The sequence below is a fragment of the Lonchura striata genome, chromosome 17 (assembly GCF_050655825.1).
Source record: "Lonchura striata isolate lonStrDom1 chromosome 17, ASM5065582v1, whole genome shotgun sequence".
NCBI classification, from domain to species: domain Eukaryota; kingdom Metazoa; phylum Chordata; class Aves; order Passeriformes; family Estrildidae; genus Lonchura; species Lonchura striata.
This window is the reverse complement of record NC_140719.1, coordinates 3,479,738-3,495,856: the sequence shown is the minus strand read 5'-3', so window position 1 is coordinate 3,495,856 and position 16,119 is coordinate 3,479,738. Positions and strand designations below refer to the sequence as shown.

Sequence of the window (16,119 nt, the reverse complement as noted above, 5' to 3'; positions counted from 1 at the left end):
TTAGATCTTTTTTTATGTTGTGGTGCCCAAAACTCCCCCAGCACTTGATGCCGCCCCAGCCCAGAGCAGGACAATCCCTGCCCCTCCTTGGACACTCTCTCACACTGTAGTGCCCAAAGAGCACAACTGCTCAATGCCAGGTGGTATTTCCAGGGATGGGAGCCCAAATAAAGGGAATCTCACAGTGGTATGTGGGCCCAAAGCAGTTTCTGCTCTTTCTGTGGTACATGAGCAGCCTGTGGCTCAGTCCTGAGGGATTGTCACAGACTCTCAGAGTGGCTTGGGTTGGAAGGAACCTCCAGAGATCATCCTCCCTTCTCCCTGCTTGTAGGGACACCTCTCGCTATCCCAGGCTGCTCCAAGCCCATCCAACCCAGCCCTGGACACTTGCAGGGATGGAACAGCCACAGCTTATCTGGGTAGAGGAGCAGCAGGGAGAATTCAGATACAGATTTGTTCTAACAGCTGCTGTGGGCTTCACTCCTACTCCTCAAATTTCCTGCAAAATGCCCCAAAAATCAGATGTCAGGGGCAAGAAGCAGTGTGTCCCACTCCATATCTGTGTCAGGACTGTTCCCTGCAGAGCATTTCCCTGGCTTAGGCAAACTCCCCTTTCCTTTGGGAAAGGGCAAGATGAAAGAATCTCAACTGCAAATAAAATCTCTGCACTGCACAAAGTAAGGCAGCCTTCCCGGAGAGCAGTAATTGGAAATGCTTCCTTCAGTGCAAAGTTGGAGTCATTCTCAACTGTTAAGTTTCAGGGAAGTATTACAGAAAATTATTATTCTTAGAAGACATTAACACTTCTGCATGTTCTAAAGAGAGCTTCTTCACAGCACATTTGCCAAGGAGAAATAATCATGGAAGATTTTTTCCCCCTGCTTCTGTTCTAAAGAAGGATAAACGTCCTCATTAACCAAGGGAAACTTATGAACCAATACAAGAAAGTGGAGCACACATTTCATTTTTTCTGGACAGTCTCACTGATAAGAGAAGGGATTAAATTGTTAATTACAGCCTGGAGCAAGGAGGGCTTTGAGGAGCATCCTGCTGGAGCCTGAGCACCTGCTCTCAACAGGGAGAAATGTCTCATCTCCAAAGGACAGAGTGAAATTACCATGGCTGCAACCTTTTATGAGGCCATAACACCTCTCCACATTACAGCACATGGATTAAAACTGCTTTGATCCTGTTCTGCTTGTACCCACCTGGCTTCTCCCTCAGCCTGGCACATTTGACTTTGCAAGAAGCTTTTGTTTCAATTTTACAACCCGTTTAATAGCTTGAATTCCTGAAGAGATCTTTCCAGGAGTACAATGCGCCACCATAAAATATGACAAGAGGAGACCCCAGAGCTGTCTGCTCCTGCCTGCAGGACTCACACCCACATCCATCCTGCTTTTTTCCCTCCCCATCACAATTCTAGAGGTCCAAGAGGCTTTGCAATGCCTCACTGAGGAGCTGTGGAAATCAAGAGGTTCTGACTGAGGAACAGAACAGCATCCATGAGGCTCTTTGCAAAGATCCCAAACTGCACAACTCCTGGGCCAGATAAGGGACATGCTGAGGTTCCTTTTCCACAAAAAGCCTGGAATTTGAACTCAACAAAAAAGCAAAGTTGCATTTAATATTCTGCTGGTAAAAGAAAGAAGCCACTGAAAGATGAAACCTCTCAATGTATTTGTGTCCATCTTTGATTAAAGAGCTGGAAAGTGAAGCAGAGAACCCCAGAACTCTTCTGTCACACTGCTCCCAGGCACAGGATGATGCAGGATTCAGGATGACCTTGGTATAAACACGCAGTGACCAGCACTGGACCCAAGGAAGGGTAATTACTGTGCAGCACCTGGCTATCAAACTATTCCAATTAACTGGCACCATTTTATTTCCCCTAATGGTCACAAGAACATTTGTTCCTGAAGGTTTTCAGAATGATCTGGCAGGTAAAGCATCAGACTGGAGCCAAGAGGAGGAGCTCTGTAATGGGTTTTAACTTACCTGCTGTGACCTTCAGATATCGGCTGTCTCTCTCAAACTTTCTTTTATCGATACCTGATGGTCACTCTGCAGAGTCCAGACTTCCAAGGTGCCCAGAGAGACCTGCCAGCATTCCCAGAACAAGTCAGCAGAAAGAACCAGACTGAGCAGAGGCTTTGGAGTGAAGTGTTTTTACTTTCAGGTGTCATAGTGCCAGACTTGTACCTCAAGCTAACAGCAGAATATACAGAGGATTCAATACACAGAAACTCAAGCACCTGAAAATGATCAGCCAAGATTTGCACAGCAAGAGAATTCTTCTTACAGGGTTTAAACCCTGTGCAGAGGTTTAACAACACACTGAGAAATGCAGTTTGGTCAACAAGAATACAGGTACACAGGTTTAACAATTACTGACACAGGCCAGCAGCTCTCTCCCTTGTCTGTTCCACAGAGAGAAGCCTCTCACTGCATACTATCACCCTGGGAAGGGAACATTCCTGTGCCAGCTGCACGATCTATTTAATAACTTAGCACACATCTGAGACATGGCCACTTCATGTTTGAATAAGCTCTGAATCCATGTCAAAAGAGAAACTAAGAGAACTCCAAGAGCTCACTGAAATAATTTAACACATGTACAAGGAGGACAGGTAAGGTATGGCTAAGAGCTGTACATTGCACCTGAAGCTCAGAGTTGACTCCCAGCACTGCCAGGACACTGCTCCCTCCTCCCAGCACTAGCCATTGATGCGGTAATTCACGTGGATCTCGGGTTTGATGTCACACACCAGGGACAGCAGCTGGGACATCACCACCTCCCGGTTCTTCTGGAAGTTCTGCTGGATTACACTCATCTTTTCCTGAGTCTCCTTCTCCACCTCAGTGGTGCAGCTGCCATGGGAGCCAAGGGCCTGCAAACAGCAAAGGAAAGAGGGATCACCATGCCAAGCTCTGCATTTTGTTGTTCTGGATCATCTCAGACATTAATCTTTTTTGAGGGAAGATTAGTGTTCATGTTAAAAAAAGTGCTGCTGCATTTTTTGCTCAGATTTCACCTTACACTTCTCCACATATTTCATCCTTAGCCTGCATATTTCATCCTTTTAGCCTCTTTTATGGTATCATCAAATGGTTTGGGTTGGATGGGACCTTAGAGATCACCTTGTTCCAACTCCCTGCAATTTATCCATTATCCACAAGTTTAGAACATGAGTTTCTAAGGAGTGCCCAAAAGACAGGTCCTGCTGTACAGACAGAATTTCTGGGCACAACTGCACTAGAGAGTGCAATAAAAGCAACACCCAGGAGTCACTTTAAGCACAATTCCCATCATCTCATTCCTCCTACCCTTAGAGAATCTTTATAAAAATCTCAGCCTTCCCTCCTGGTGACCAGGGACACAGCAAGTGGTCTTTGCTATGTCAGCACCATAGGAAATGAGCCCAGTCTCTTTTGGACACTGCTACACACAGCAGCTTTGGGAGGCTGTCACCCCTCAGGGCACCCAGGAGCTCGTTAAGCTCTTTTCCTGCCAGCTGAGATACAACACACCATGTCCTGAGCCACTTCCACGGGTTTTTCTGGGACACGTGGCTGTGTCTCACAGGAAGGCACTTGGGGAAGTGCTCCTGCTGCAACTCACTCCACCCTGAGGGTGCTGCCAGGACAAGGCAGCCCCAGGACAAGGCAAAGGGCTGGAAATAAGTGAGTGGATGGAGAAAACTAACCGCTGCCTCCTTGGCCTTGAACTCCTTCTCCCGCTGCAGGCGGTACTGCTCGATCTCTGCCTGGGCCTCCTCCTTGGCCTGCTTCAGCCTCCGGTTCTTCCCTGCTCCCGGGACAAACCAAGGCAAAGAAAGAGGAGAAAGCACTGAGAGCATGTTTTCCTCGTGCACAGCCACCAGCACAGTGTTTGCTCCCTGTGCAGGAGGCACCAGCCAAGCCCCCTCCCCGAGTGTGCTGATCTCAGGAGGAGCCCAACAAAGCCTGGCCAAGGTCACCGAGCCACGAGCTCCCACCACGGAGCAGTGCAGAGCACATGGGCACAGCAGGCAACATGCAGGCCTGGCTGATTCACACAATGAGTCCCTGACTTAAAGATCATCCCCATCCCATGGCAGGAACACCTCCCGCTGTCCCAGCTGCTCCCAGCCCTGTCCAGCCTGGCCTTGGGCACTGCCAGGGATCCAGGGGCAGCCACAGCTGCTCTGGGCACCTGTGCCAGGGCCTGGTCACCCACCCAGGGAACAATTCCTGCCCAAAATCACACCTAACTCTGCCCTCTGTAACCTTCCATATAAAAAGTGCCTCTCCCTCCTTCTCCAAAACCTCTTTAAGGCTCTAGAAGAGGCTCAGAGTTCTCCCTGGAGCCTTCTCTTCTCCAGATTAACAACCCCAGCTCTCCTAGCCTGGCTCCAGTCCTTGGAGCACCTCCATGGTCCCTGCTCTGGGTCTCTGCAGCAGCTCCAGCTCCTCCCTGTGCTGGGCAGGGCTGGGGCAGCTCTGCAGGTGGGGTCTGACCTGAGCACAGGGGCAGGATCCCCCTCCCCTGCTGCCCACGCTGGGCTCAGCCCAGGATGTGTTTGGCCCTAAAATCTGTAAATGCACTGCAGGCTCATGTCCAGCCCCATCCACCAGAACCCCCAAGTTCCTCTCTGCAGGGCTCCTCCCAATAAATTCTCCAAGTCTGTACCCATGTTTAGAACTGCCCCAACGCATGTGAGTGTGCAGCTTCTGTGAGATCCCAAAAAACAGCCCAATAGAAAGAGCATTAAATCTTAGTTTTGCCAGACCAGCTGTGAAACCAGGAGCAGTCCTGGCCACTGTCTCAACTTCCCCTCCTGCACTTCCCACCACATTCTCCCCTCCAAGATTATCATCACTGGAGTGAACTACAGAAATCTGCCTCTTGCAACATTGTCACAGGGGGTTGAACTGCAAACCGGGGCAGGTATATAAATACTGATATACATTTGTTTGGAGCATAGAAGATTTGCAAACTTGGGGGTCTTTGCAACCAGAATTTCTCTTGCACAACAGGAGAAGCTACCTTGGTTCCATTAGGAATAGCTCTATAATTACCGACATGGAGACACACCGTCTGCACCAGCTGAAGGCAGGAAGGACAGAAAGAGGCTCAGCCATGCCCCAAGCGAAGGCCAGGTTATGGTGCAGAGAGCTACGACCCCCCGAGCTCCTGGGCTGGGCTCTGCCAGGAGGGTCCCAGTGCGGCTCCGACCCCTCGCAGTGCACCGAGCCTTGGTGGGGAGCGGGCCCCACCGAGCCCCGAGCACCCCCGGGGCAGGGCTGGGGGATCCCCGCTGCCCTCAGCGCCGGGCCGCAAGGCCTTGAGGCGGCCGCGCGGGGCCAGGCCAGACGGGGCCGGGCCAGGCTGTGCCGCCATCACACCCCTCGCGGCGAGGCCTGGCGGAGCCGGGCCGTGCCGTACTCACTCTTGCGGGCCTCGGCCACCTTCTCCGCGGCGCGTTTCTCGGCCTGCAGCAGCTGCTGGATGCCCTGCGACTGGCTCGCCATGGCGGCCGCTCCGTCCGGCCGCCGCAGCGTCACTGCGTCACCGCGCGGGGCCACGCCCACCGCGCGGGCCACGCCCCGGGCACGCCCCGGACACGCCCCGGGCACGCCTCGGGCACGCCCCGGGCACGCGCCGGGCACGCCCCCTCATGGGGCTAGTCCCACATCCCCGCCCCCGCTGCTCGGCCACGCCCATTGGCCGACCCAGCACATTGGCCCCGCCCCTGATTGGTTGGCCACGCCCCCGCCCGTCAGGCCCCGCCCCGCGGCGTGTGAGGGGAGCCCCTCACAAAACCCCTCACAAAACCCCTCACAAACCCTTCACAAACCTTTCACAAACCCCTCACAAACCCCTCACAAAACCCCCTCACAAACCCCTCACAAACTCCTCACAAACCCCTCACAAACCCCTCACAAACCCTTCACAAAACCCCCTCACAAACCCCTCACGAAACCCCCTCACGAAACCCCTCACGAAACCCCTCACAAACCCCTCACAAACCCCCTCACAAAACCCTTCACAAACCCCTCACAAACCCCTCACAAAACCCCTCACAAACTCCTCACGAAACCCCTCACAAACCCCTCACAAATCCCTCACAAACCCCTCACAAAACCCCTCACAAACCCCTCACAAACCCCTCACAAACTCCTCACAAACCCCTCACAAAACCCCTCACAAATCCCTCACAAACCCCTCACAAACCCCTCACAAAACCCCTCACAAACCCCTCACAAACCCCTCACAAAACCCCCTCACAAACCCCTCACAAACTCCTCACAAACCCCTCACAAAACCCCTCACAAACCCCTCACAAAACCCCTCACGAAACCCCTCACAAACCCCTCACAAGACCCCTCACAAACCCCTCACAAACCCCTCACAAACCCCTCACAAAACCCCTCACAAACTCCTCACAAAACCCCTCACAAACCCCTCACAAATCCCTCACAAACCCCTCACAAACCCCTCACAAAACCCCTCACAAACCCCTCACAAACCCCTCACAAACCCCTCACAAACCCTTCACAAACCCCTCACAAACCCCTCACAAAACCCCTCACAAAACCCTCACAAACCCCTCACGAAACCCCTCACAAACCCTTCACAAAACCCCCTCACAAACCCCTCACGAAACCCCTCACAAAACCCCTCACGAAACCCCTCACAAAACCCCTCACGAAACCCCTCACAAACCCCTCACAAACCCCTCACGAAACCCCTCACAAACCCCTCACAAACCCCTCACGAAACCCCTCACAAACCCCTCACAAAACCCCTCACAAACCCCTCACAAACCCCTCACAAACCCCTCACAAACCCCTCACAAACCCCTCACAAAACCCTCACAAGACCCCTCACAAACCCCTCACAAACCCCTCACAAACCCTTCACAAACCCGCCAAGGCCTGTTCGTGCCTCTCTGCCTCTCTCCTGAGCCCTTTCAGCACCCAAAATCCATTTAAACGCCGGCAGAAAGGCGCTGGTGGGTTTGGTTTTGTTTCTGTCCTGGTTTCTAATCGCTGGAACTGCGGCACTCCAGAGGAGCGAAGGTCCAGGGGTGCTTTGGTCCCTCGAGGGCTGTGGCATCTCCTCGCCAGTGTCACCCCCAGCACACAGCCAGCGGTGCTCAGAGGGCTTTGCAATCATCCTGGACAACAGCGGCTCCCACAGAGCCAAGCGTCCCCATCCCACCTGCGAAAAGCGCCAGTCGCTTGGTTTTTTAAATTTTTAAAAGTTTAATAACAATAAAACGGTTATAAAAATAATAATACAATTAGAGTAATAAAGTTTAGAGTTAGGACAATTACAAGACAATAAAAAGCAAAGAATTACAGACTCTCAGACACTAAGTCAGGAAAAGCATGACTTGTGAATAAAGGAATCACCCTTAAACCAATGCACTTGTTGCATATTCATGCATGTTTTATGGTTCTGCATACATTCTATTCTAAACAAGAAACTCTGTCTGTTGTATGTCAAGTGTTTCCTTTAATCCCCTGGCATCTTCGAGTCTGAGCAAGGCCTGAAGAAATTAGCTTCTTTTGATAAGAAGCCATAAATTCCTCTCCTTTGGAAGATTTAGGTGTTCCTCCAAGCGAGTATCTCATTCCTAAAAAAAAAACAAAACCTCCCCCACATACATAGTCTCTATTTTAACATTATGTTGTAGCCTAAAACTACATTTAACACACCGCGTAAGAGAATTAATACAGCATAACTTTTTAACACTACACATATAATATTCATTGTAACATTTGCGAAAAGCCAATCAAAATATGCATTTTTCACACCACCCAACCTCGCCTATTACATCCCAGGGGCCACTGAAAGCCCTGAACACAGCTCCCCCGGTGCTTTCAGAGCATAAATTACAATTATTGTCAAATAATATCGCTCTGATGAAGCCTTGGAGCCAGGAGAGTGACTCATCGCTGCCGGGAGAGGCAGGGGGCTGCCGGTCCGCCTCCTCCATCCCCCGTGATGGAAAGGACAGGAGACAATGAATCAAATACATATTTATAGTGCTGAATAGGAGTCGTGAGCGTTTTCAGGGTGACCTTCAGCTGGGCCCAGCGATTAAGTGAATGGGCTTATCCATTCAGGGGGATATTTGCTTCAGTGAAAGATAAAAGGAAAGATGAGGAGAAGAGCTTGGACCATAATTCTGGGCTTTGAAGGAAGGCTCGGGTGCTGGGATGGGGCACTGACAGTAAAAGGATGAGCTGTGGCATCACAGCCGGGCTGTGCTGGCAGAAGGAAAACCCAGGAGATGTGGTCCTGCATCACCTGGCACACATGGGGCAGCTCCAGCAAGGGACACGCTCAGCTGCTGTGCTGGTTGGCACAGGAAATCACAGAACGGTTTGGGCTGGAAGGGGCCTCATTTACTGACATGCTGTCTCTATTCCAAAATATGTCACAGCCGAAAAAAAACTGGTGGGGTCAGCTGGGGCAGAACCAGGCTCCTTTCCAGCAGCAACAACCCCGAAATTAGGTTCTTCTTATCTGGCCCCAAGCCCAAGGAGTTCCTGTCCTCCTCTCCCCTCACACCAAAGCCACAAAATCATTAAACTCTCCCTCTGACCCCCACGGCCCTCAGACGATGCCCCTGAGCCCCAGTCCCATCTAGAGACCCACCATGCTCATTAGCTGTTCCCGTGTTTCCAGGAATGTTCCCTGTTAATTAAATCACTTGAGCTGAACCCAGAGGTGACCCCAAAGCAGGATGCTCTGAAGGGGATACCAGGGATCAAACAGGGTTTGGAGAAAAGGAGTCCAAAGGGGCCTGGCTCTGCCCTGAAGTCACAGGCAGCACTGGGATGTTGTTTTTCTCCTGGGTGATGGTGATTTTTGGACTCACAGCTTCTGTCTGTAAGGTGATAATAAGAACACTGCCCTTTTCTGCCCCCTGAAATACTTTGGCACTGATCACACTAAATTTTCAGACAAAAATCCCTCTGAATTTCAGTTCTAGGTTGCTTAAAAAAAAACAAACCCACGTTGAGTTTTTAGCTATTTCACTTTGACAGTTAACAAATGAGACAATAACAGTTCATATTTAAAACAATCTTTTGCTTGGTTGTATTGCTTTCTAGTTTACAATTGTCCAAAAGCTAATTGAAAACTCATGGTGTGTGTCACATGAAACACATGTGAATCCAAAAGCTGGTGGAACAAGTTCCCCATTCACTTAACGTTTGAAAAAATCACTTCTTGCTGGTTGCAAAAACAAAAACAAACCAAAACCCATCATTTCCAATCCTCAGACTTGCAGAGTTATAAATAAAAGCTGCTGGAAGCACTTGAATTTTACCAGAAATTGGTTGGTAATTAATTAGCATCAGGAGTACTTCTGAGCTTGGCTTGTATTCCCTCAGACTCAGGGAACATGAGCTTGTCACTTGCTATTAGAGCAGGCAGCTCTTGCTGACACTGACATTGGCATCCCTTTATTTGTCCAGCACTGGGCAAAAGACATCTGAGGATGAGAAACTTCAGCAATCCTAAATTCCATGCACCTCACATTCAACAGAGACTGAAGGAAGGATATTTATAGGAGGCTGAGGCTGGTCCTGCTCTCTAGGATGAGAAAACAAATTATCAAAATAAACAAATAAAAGGTTTTTCTTTTAGCTGTTTCCACAGATCACAATAATGATAATTAAACACATCTCTTAATTAATTTTCATTCTTTTTCCAAAAGCTTTTTTATTTTCCTGCAAGCATTAAATACTTATTTTCATTTTGGAGCTGCATCTCTCCTCACTCTTCTTTTGTTCTACAATGGGTCACAACTCCAAGCATGTGTCACTCAGGTTCCCAAAATACCAGCAGATATTTCTAGAATCTAGGAAAAAAAAAATACAGCTTGTTTTGGCTTTTCTTTTCATTTCCAAGCTCAGGTAACCCGTGCCATATCTCATGATCCTGCTGTCATTAAGGATTCCCAGACATATTTGGGAAGAACAAGATTTTAAACAGTGTCTGGTCCCTTTCCAGAGAAGGTAATTACATTTTTCCTCTCTAAATTCCCTTGCAGTTTCAATTGGATCCATTATTATTCTCCATTCCCCAAGTTAAACTGTGCAATTGTCTGTTCCTTCAAAGAGGTTTTGTCTTCGCCCCTGGGAACTGAGATGATTTCTCTCTTTTGAGGTTTAATTCATTCACAGAAATGCACTAAGGTGATGCAGCTGCTGGATGTTGATAAAATATCATTGGTTGATTATTAAAAGATGGTCAGTGAATGATTATTAACTAGCATTCATATTTTGGATTAATTTTTCATTTATAAACAGAGTATTAAAAATCAAAGTACAGCATAGCAGCAGAATTTACATAGAAAATTCAATTAAACCCTGAAATGCACAAGTTGGTGTCATTTGTCTGTACCTGACCTGTGCCAAGAATTTGGCCCAAATATCCCAAAATGAGAAAGCAAGCTCCATTTATCATCTGGAGTTGCTCTGTGATCAAGGATGATTTAAAGCCCAGAGTAACCCGATTGCAGTGATGGAATTACACCAGAATGGACTTACAGTGATATTGTAAGAATTGATTTTTTTAAAAGCAGTTTAAGAAGCCATATTTCTGTGTCAGCCCCTGTTATCCTCCTCCAAGATAAGAGAGCTGCTTTGGAGTGATGCTTGGCTGTGCCAGTGCCTGACATCACCCACCAGGCTCAGTTTTATATAAATCAGGATCTTCCATAAGAGCCAGCGTGGGAGCTCTGTTTATATGTTCTTCTGTTGGGATGAAGTGTCAGCAGGCCTTATAAATTCTTTGTCCACCAAAGGAAATCTCCATTCCTGTTTTCTTGGCACCTCCTGGCCTCCATCCTTAATCAGAGGTCAGGCGTCCTTTGTCCTGGGAAGATAAATGGACACAAGACAGTGCTCCCCATGAGGTATCCGTGTGTCCCATCCACTGGGATTCCTCCTTCAGGGAACATCCTGGGAGGGCCCTCATGGGCTCACCACAGTCTGTCTGGACCAGGATTTTTGGATGTGACAGCAAAGCAAAGCAGCTCCTGGAGTAAAGAGCATATGTTTAAAAAAAGACTGGACTTGGCACTTGTTGCTATGGTCTAGTTGTGGTGTTAGGGCATGGGTTGGACTTGACGATCTTAGAGGTCTCTTCCAACCTCATTATTCTGTGATTCTGTAAATACAGCAATAAATAGCATGTCCTGTAACAAGCAGCACCAAAGTTTTAGCTGCTGAAGGCAAATTCCAGTTCTTCACGAGAGCGTTACTCCCACTCCACAGGGAAGAAACACACAGAAAATCTTGGTTTTTTTTCCCCACCATAAAAGATCTTTTGGCTTCTCAGTTCCGCTTTCTCTGCCCCAGATTACTGAGTAATGTCACTGTGCACCGTGGTACAGGCACGCTGACTCCCAGTGATGGATGAGACAATCCCTGTGCACGGAGATTGTTTGCTGCTCGGAGCTCTTGGAGTAAATGACACAGCACAGCACAAGCTTCATTATCAATATTGCCTGGAAATATCAAAAACATCGGAGGCCGCAGTTTAATTTGGATGCTTATCATAAGCTCGGGAGAAATGTAAATGTGTGACAATAACAAAACACTGCAGCAGTGATGCCAAGCAGCCTCGAGCAGCTGATGAATTTCTAGGCCACGAGGGATGGATCTGCGGGTGCTGGGGATTCTTCTCCAACACTTGTTCAAACAAAAGTGATGCTGGGAAGTGACAATGTCTGGAGCTCCAGCAAATATCCCTGCGGCCTCTGGGGCCTGAGGAGATGTAGAACAAGAGCTGCTGGTGTGCAGCTTCCTCGTGGGACTGTTCACATCACTCAGCTGCAGGGCTCCTGCCTGCTAAATGAAGCAGATTTTTCTCCATAAAGGCAGTGGAGCAATAGACTCTTCACTGCACAAGTTCAACCAAATGCTCAGAATTACCCCAGGAAGGTGAACTTCCCTCTCTCCCAGCTCAGAAAGTTTGGAGACTGAAGCCAGACAACAAATAGCTCCTCCAGGAAGGTTTTTCAGAGGTACACAAGCACCTAGGCATGCAGATAGCTACCTAGTGGAACTAATTTGTTTACAACATTCACGGAAAAATCTTAATAACCAATTTCTATATTTAGCCTTAATGCCTTTGAAAATCCAAGCTCTCCATCCCTGTGCTCACTGTCCCCATCCACTCCTGCAGGACTATGGGAAAAAGCCAAAAATAAACCCAGAGCCAACACAACCCTCCCATGGTTCTGATTTTGTCAAAACCAACCCAAAGGTTACTGTCCAGTTTGGGCTTTTAGTTACCCAGCTCATTACAAAATCAAGTCCACTCGGTTTACCTGAATTACCCCCTGGTTCACCCACTGCTCTCCCCTCCCTCGATCAAACCCCTGCTCCATCCTGCTTGATTTCCATTGCAATTTGCCAGACAGCTCTCAGCTGCAGGGAAAAATAAAATCAATCTCTTTTTCCACTCCCTCATCCAGCAGCTTCATGCTCTGCACAGCATCGAGCCTCATGCTGGCAGGATGAGTTCCCCAGCAAGTGGCCACCACCAAAGCAGCCCAGAGCCATTGGTCACCGAGTTTCAGAGCTGCTGGAGCAGGGCCTGCAATGAACTGCCTGACTGTGCCACAGGCTCAGGAGCAGAGTTTGGGCTGTGTAATGGGATTGCACTTCAGTGGTTTTGGGATATTAATAGCGGGATTAACCTGAAACAGCTACAGTAAAAAATTGATTACCAAGAACAATAAATCATCTCACACATGCAGGTAGCCTGGGGGTTTTTTGCATTGCAAAGCCAGGAGTTTCTCTACAGGACTGTAACTCCTCCAGAACAGAGCAATATCTAGGAAAAAGACAACCAAAATATGATTTAACTATTTTGGGAATGCAGAAGGCAAAGGAGGAGAAGGCTGCTGGATTTTACAGCTCTAAGACACAGACACAAGTAATGTGACTTCTTTTTCTGCCCCTCCCCACCTCTACCTGCTGACCAGTTCTTTCCAGAAGACTTTGGGAATGACTTTGCAGGGCCTGGAGCCAGGACAAGATGTGGCTGCTCTGGGCATGAAGGACATGGGAAGGAGTGTGGCTACTTCAGCATCCAGCAGGTGAGTGATGGCCTGCTCCCGCTGCATCCCAGAGCCCTGAGCTCCCTGGATTTGCTCCTGCAGTTTTCCATACACAACCCCTGGGATGCAGAAGAGCTACTGCTAAAGGCCCAGCCCACTGAGTCCAGCTGCCTTCCCCACACAGGAGCAGGGATCCAATGGAGCTGCAGTGTTTGAAGGACCCTGAAGCACCAAATACACAAATCCACCCCACAAAATCCACAGCTGGAATGTGAACTGTCATTTCCATGGAGGCACAAGTGAATAACTCCTGCACGTGGGCTGAGTCATCTGCTCCCAACTCGTGATCCAGACAGGAAACACTGAGTGAGCCTGGGAAGGGCCCTGCTCACACCCAGGGAGCTGAATTATTCCTGGCATTGGGGCAGATTCCTTGACCATCACCTGTGGCACTGCCATGGCAAATGCACATCCACGGAGCTGGGGAGGAGCATGGCTGAGAGGGAAAAAGGATGGGCCTCAGCCTCTGAGGCAAGCTATTTATAACATCAAGGAACATTTCAGGGGATAATTTTAAAATATTCCACAGGCATGGAAGCAGAAAAAGAGACATTTGGTTTGGGATTGGAGTCCTCTGTTACACCCAGTCCCCATCCAAACCAGCAAGGCTTGGAGCACACCAGTGCCAGGGCTCTTTTTACTTCCAGGTGTCTCCTGGGTACTCTGAAGTGCAGTTCAGCTGTAGGAAGGTGCTCAGGTATTTCTACAGCTCAGAAGGTCCACGTCCCTTCCAGCCCTTCCCTGCAGAGCCCCAGGCAAGGGCAAAGTGAGCCCTGAGTGCTGCAGGAGCCTTGAATTCCCTCCCATGGGAAGAGCCCATCAGGATCCCATCCTGTCCCCCTGTACTCACTCTGATGCCATGCCCCACCTCTGGGAGCAGCCCAAGGTTCACCTGGCACCAGCAACACAGCTGCTGCCTCACTGCCTCAGTTGTTCTGCCCATCACAAAATAAAATACAGTGAATTTGCAGTAAAAAGGAAAAAAAAAAAAAAAAAAAAAAAAAAAAAAAAACCTGTGGAGTTTGCCATCTCATTCTGCTCCTGGGTAGACTCTGCAGTGTCCAGACTCCAGCTCTATTCCAGCCAGCCTGGCAGTGGGAATGGGATCAGTTTTGCTTGTTCCTACCACAGACATATTGACCATTAATCTAGGAAAAATGCTTTTACTGTTGTCATACAGAAAAACACATTTATGACAGGTAAAATTCCCTCTCCAATTTGGATCCTGGTTTAGTGCTACAGAAGGCCTAAATCCTGGGATTTTGCTCAAGAGGAATTCAGCTTGTCTCTCTCCAATGCTCCAGCAGATAAGATCCAAAGCAGCAGGTGTGCATTTATCTGCCACATCCACATCTGGAATTTTCTTCCCCAGTGGCCAGCTCCAGCTCTCTGGTGTTCCTCATGTCAATGTGCTGAGGTTAACCCCCAGCTTTGTTTGTTTTCTGTGGGATTTCCACCATTTCAATAAAGATGTTTGTCACCAAACCCAAACATTTCATATCTGCAGCCTGTATATACACACAGAACATCCCTTTCCTCCTCTCCTTCTCATTTAGAGAGCACATGGAATTCAGGGCTGACACTCAGGATGGATTACACTGAGCTAAGAGAGACACTAGATACACATTTCTATGCAAAAAGCCTAAACTTCCCTATTTAAATCCCTTTGCCATGAGTGATGGTTGGTATTTAAACAAGCACATCACATTTTGTGAAGCAGTTTATCCACTTTAATTAAAAACTCAGTATTTATAGAGCAGGACAGGTGTGCTGTACACCAGCAGGAAGTTACAATCCCCACTTTGGGTTGCAGGTGGCTTTTTGCAGTAACCAGCACATAATCACTGCTAAACTGGAATAAGCACCATCGATTGCTGTCTCTCATAGAGGATATGATTTTAAAGAGCTCACAACACCAGGCTGTTCAAGCTTATTGTATTTATTGATTGAGATTGTGAGGACCATAATCACGTGTGAAACACCAGATTATTCATCAGCTGTTGGCTATTCAAAAGGAGCACCCAAAAGTGCCCAAATGGCATCAAAGAAGAGCAAACGCTGCTGTGGGAGGGCTTTGTCACAATCCCATGACTGCAGAGGGCAGTGGTGGGGATGCTCCAGGCAGAGCTGGCTCCTGACCTCTCCTGGGCAAAAGGCAGAGCAGGAAAAGCCAGATCCCACACCTCCCACAAAACATCTCACCACCAGAAACAAGAGAGGAGGCAGTCCCTGGCATCAGGTGCCTGCACAGCAAAGCAAAAATAGCAGCCAGCAGACTGAGCAGCCTCTCATCTAAATCAGAGGTCAGGAGTTTCCTCTTCAAAACTGAACCTGGTAAACACCTCATTTTCATGCCTTTTTAAACTTGCCTCTTCTAATCCAGTGACTGCTGCTGCCAAGGCTCCAGAACTGGAATGTGACAACACAACTCATCAATGGTCACTCCTCACCCTTTTTATGCCATATCATATCACATACACGACCCCACAGCCTGGGCACAGCATCACAGCTCCCCAGGGCATGAGGTTCCTGCTGCAGCTCTGCTGGGAGCAGCAGAAAGGAGTTGTTGTGCCAGGGAGAATGAACAGAGAACCAAGGGCAGCATCCTCACTGTCTTGGTTTAAAAAGCCAGGTGTCTGCTAAGGAAGGCAGGAGCCTCCCCTGAAATGGAAAATGTAAACCCCCTCCCTCTGAATTATTGTAATTTTGAAATTAAGGGGCCCTCTGGTAAAGATATGAGAATAGGAATAACAGTGCTTTAATAGGAAAATTAAAAATACAAATGCAATTCTAGAAACAAAAAAAAAAAAAAAAACCCAAACCATTGCCAGAGTCAGATCAGCCCTGTCCCCTGTGGGTCAGGGAGTGGCTCAGCCCCATCCCAGGGGGGCTCAGCCCTCCTGCAGTGCCAGCTGTGCTTCTGCTGGAGCAGGATCCTGCACAAGGGGGGAGTTTTCCTCTGGAGCTCCAGGGCTGGGGGAGA

The 16,119-nt window shown here is 48.6% G+C and overlaps 1 protein-coding gene and 1 long non-coding RNA gene across 2 annotated transcripts in view; one reads left to right on the top strand and one right to left on the bottom strand.

The window, feature by feature from the left end:
* The window catches only part of LOC110480267 (uncharacterized), a 219,012-nt gene that overhangs the window by 23,835 nt on the left and 179,058 nt on the right, over positions 1-16,119 (top strand). The window lies entirely within an intron of this gene.
* ATP6V1G1 (ATPase H+ transporting V1 subunit G1) lies at positions 2,153-5,545 on the bottom strand. The gene is made up of 3 exons (XM_021548088.3): positions 5,433-5,545; positions 3,708-3,808; positions 2,153-2,891 (listed from the first exon to the last, which is right to left on the bottom strand). The coding sequence occupies exons 1-3, from the start codon at positions 5,512-5,514 to the stop codon at positions 2,718-2,720; spliced, it is 357 nt and encodes a 118-aa protein (XP_021403763.1). The 5' UTR covers positions 5,515-5,545; the 3' UTR covers positions 2,153-2,717.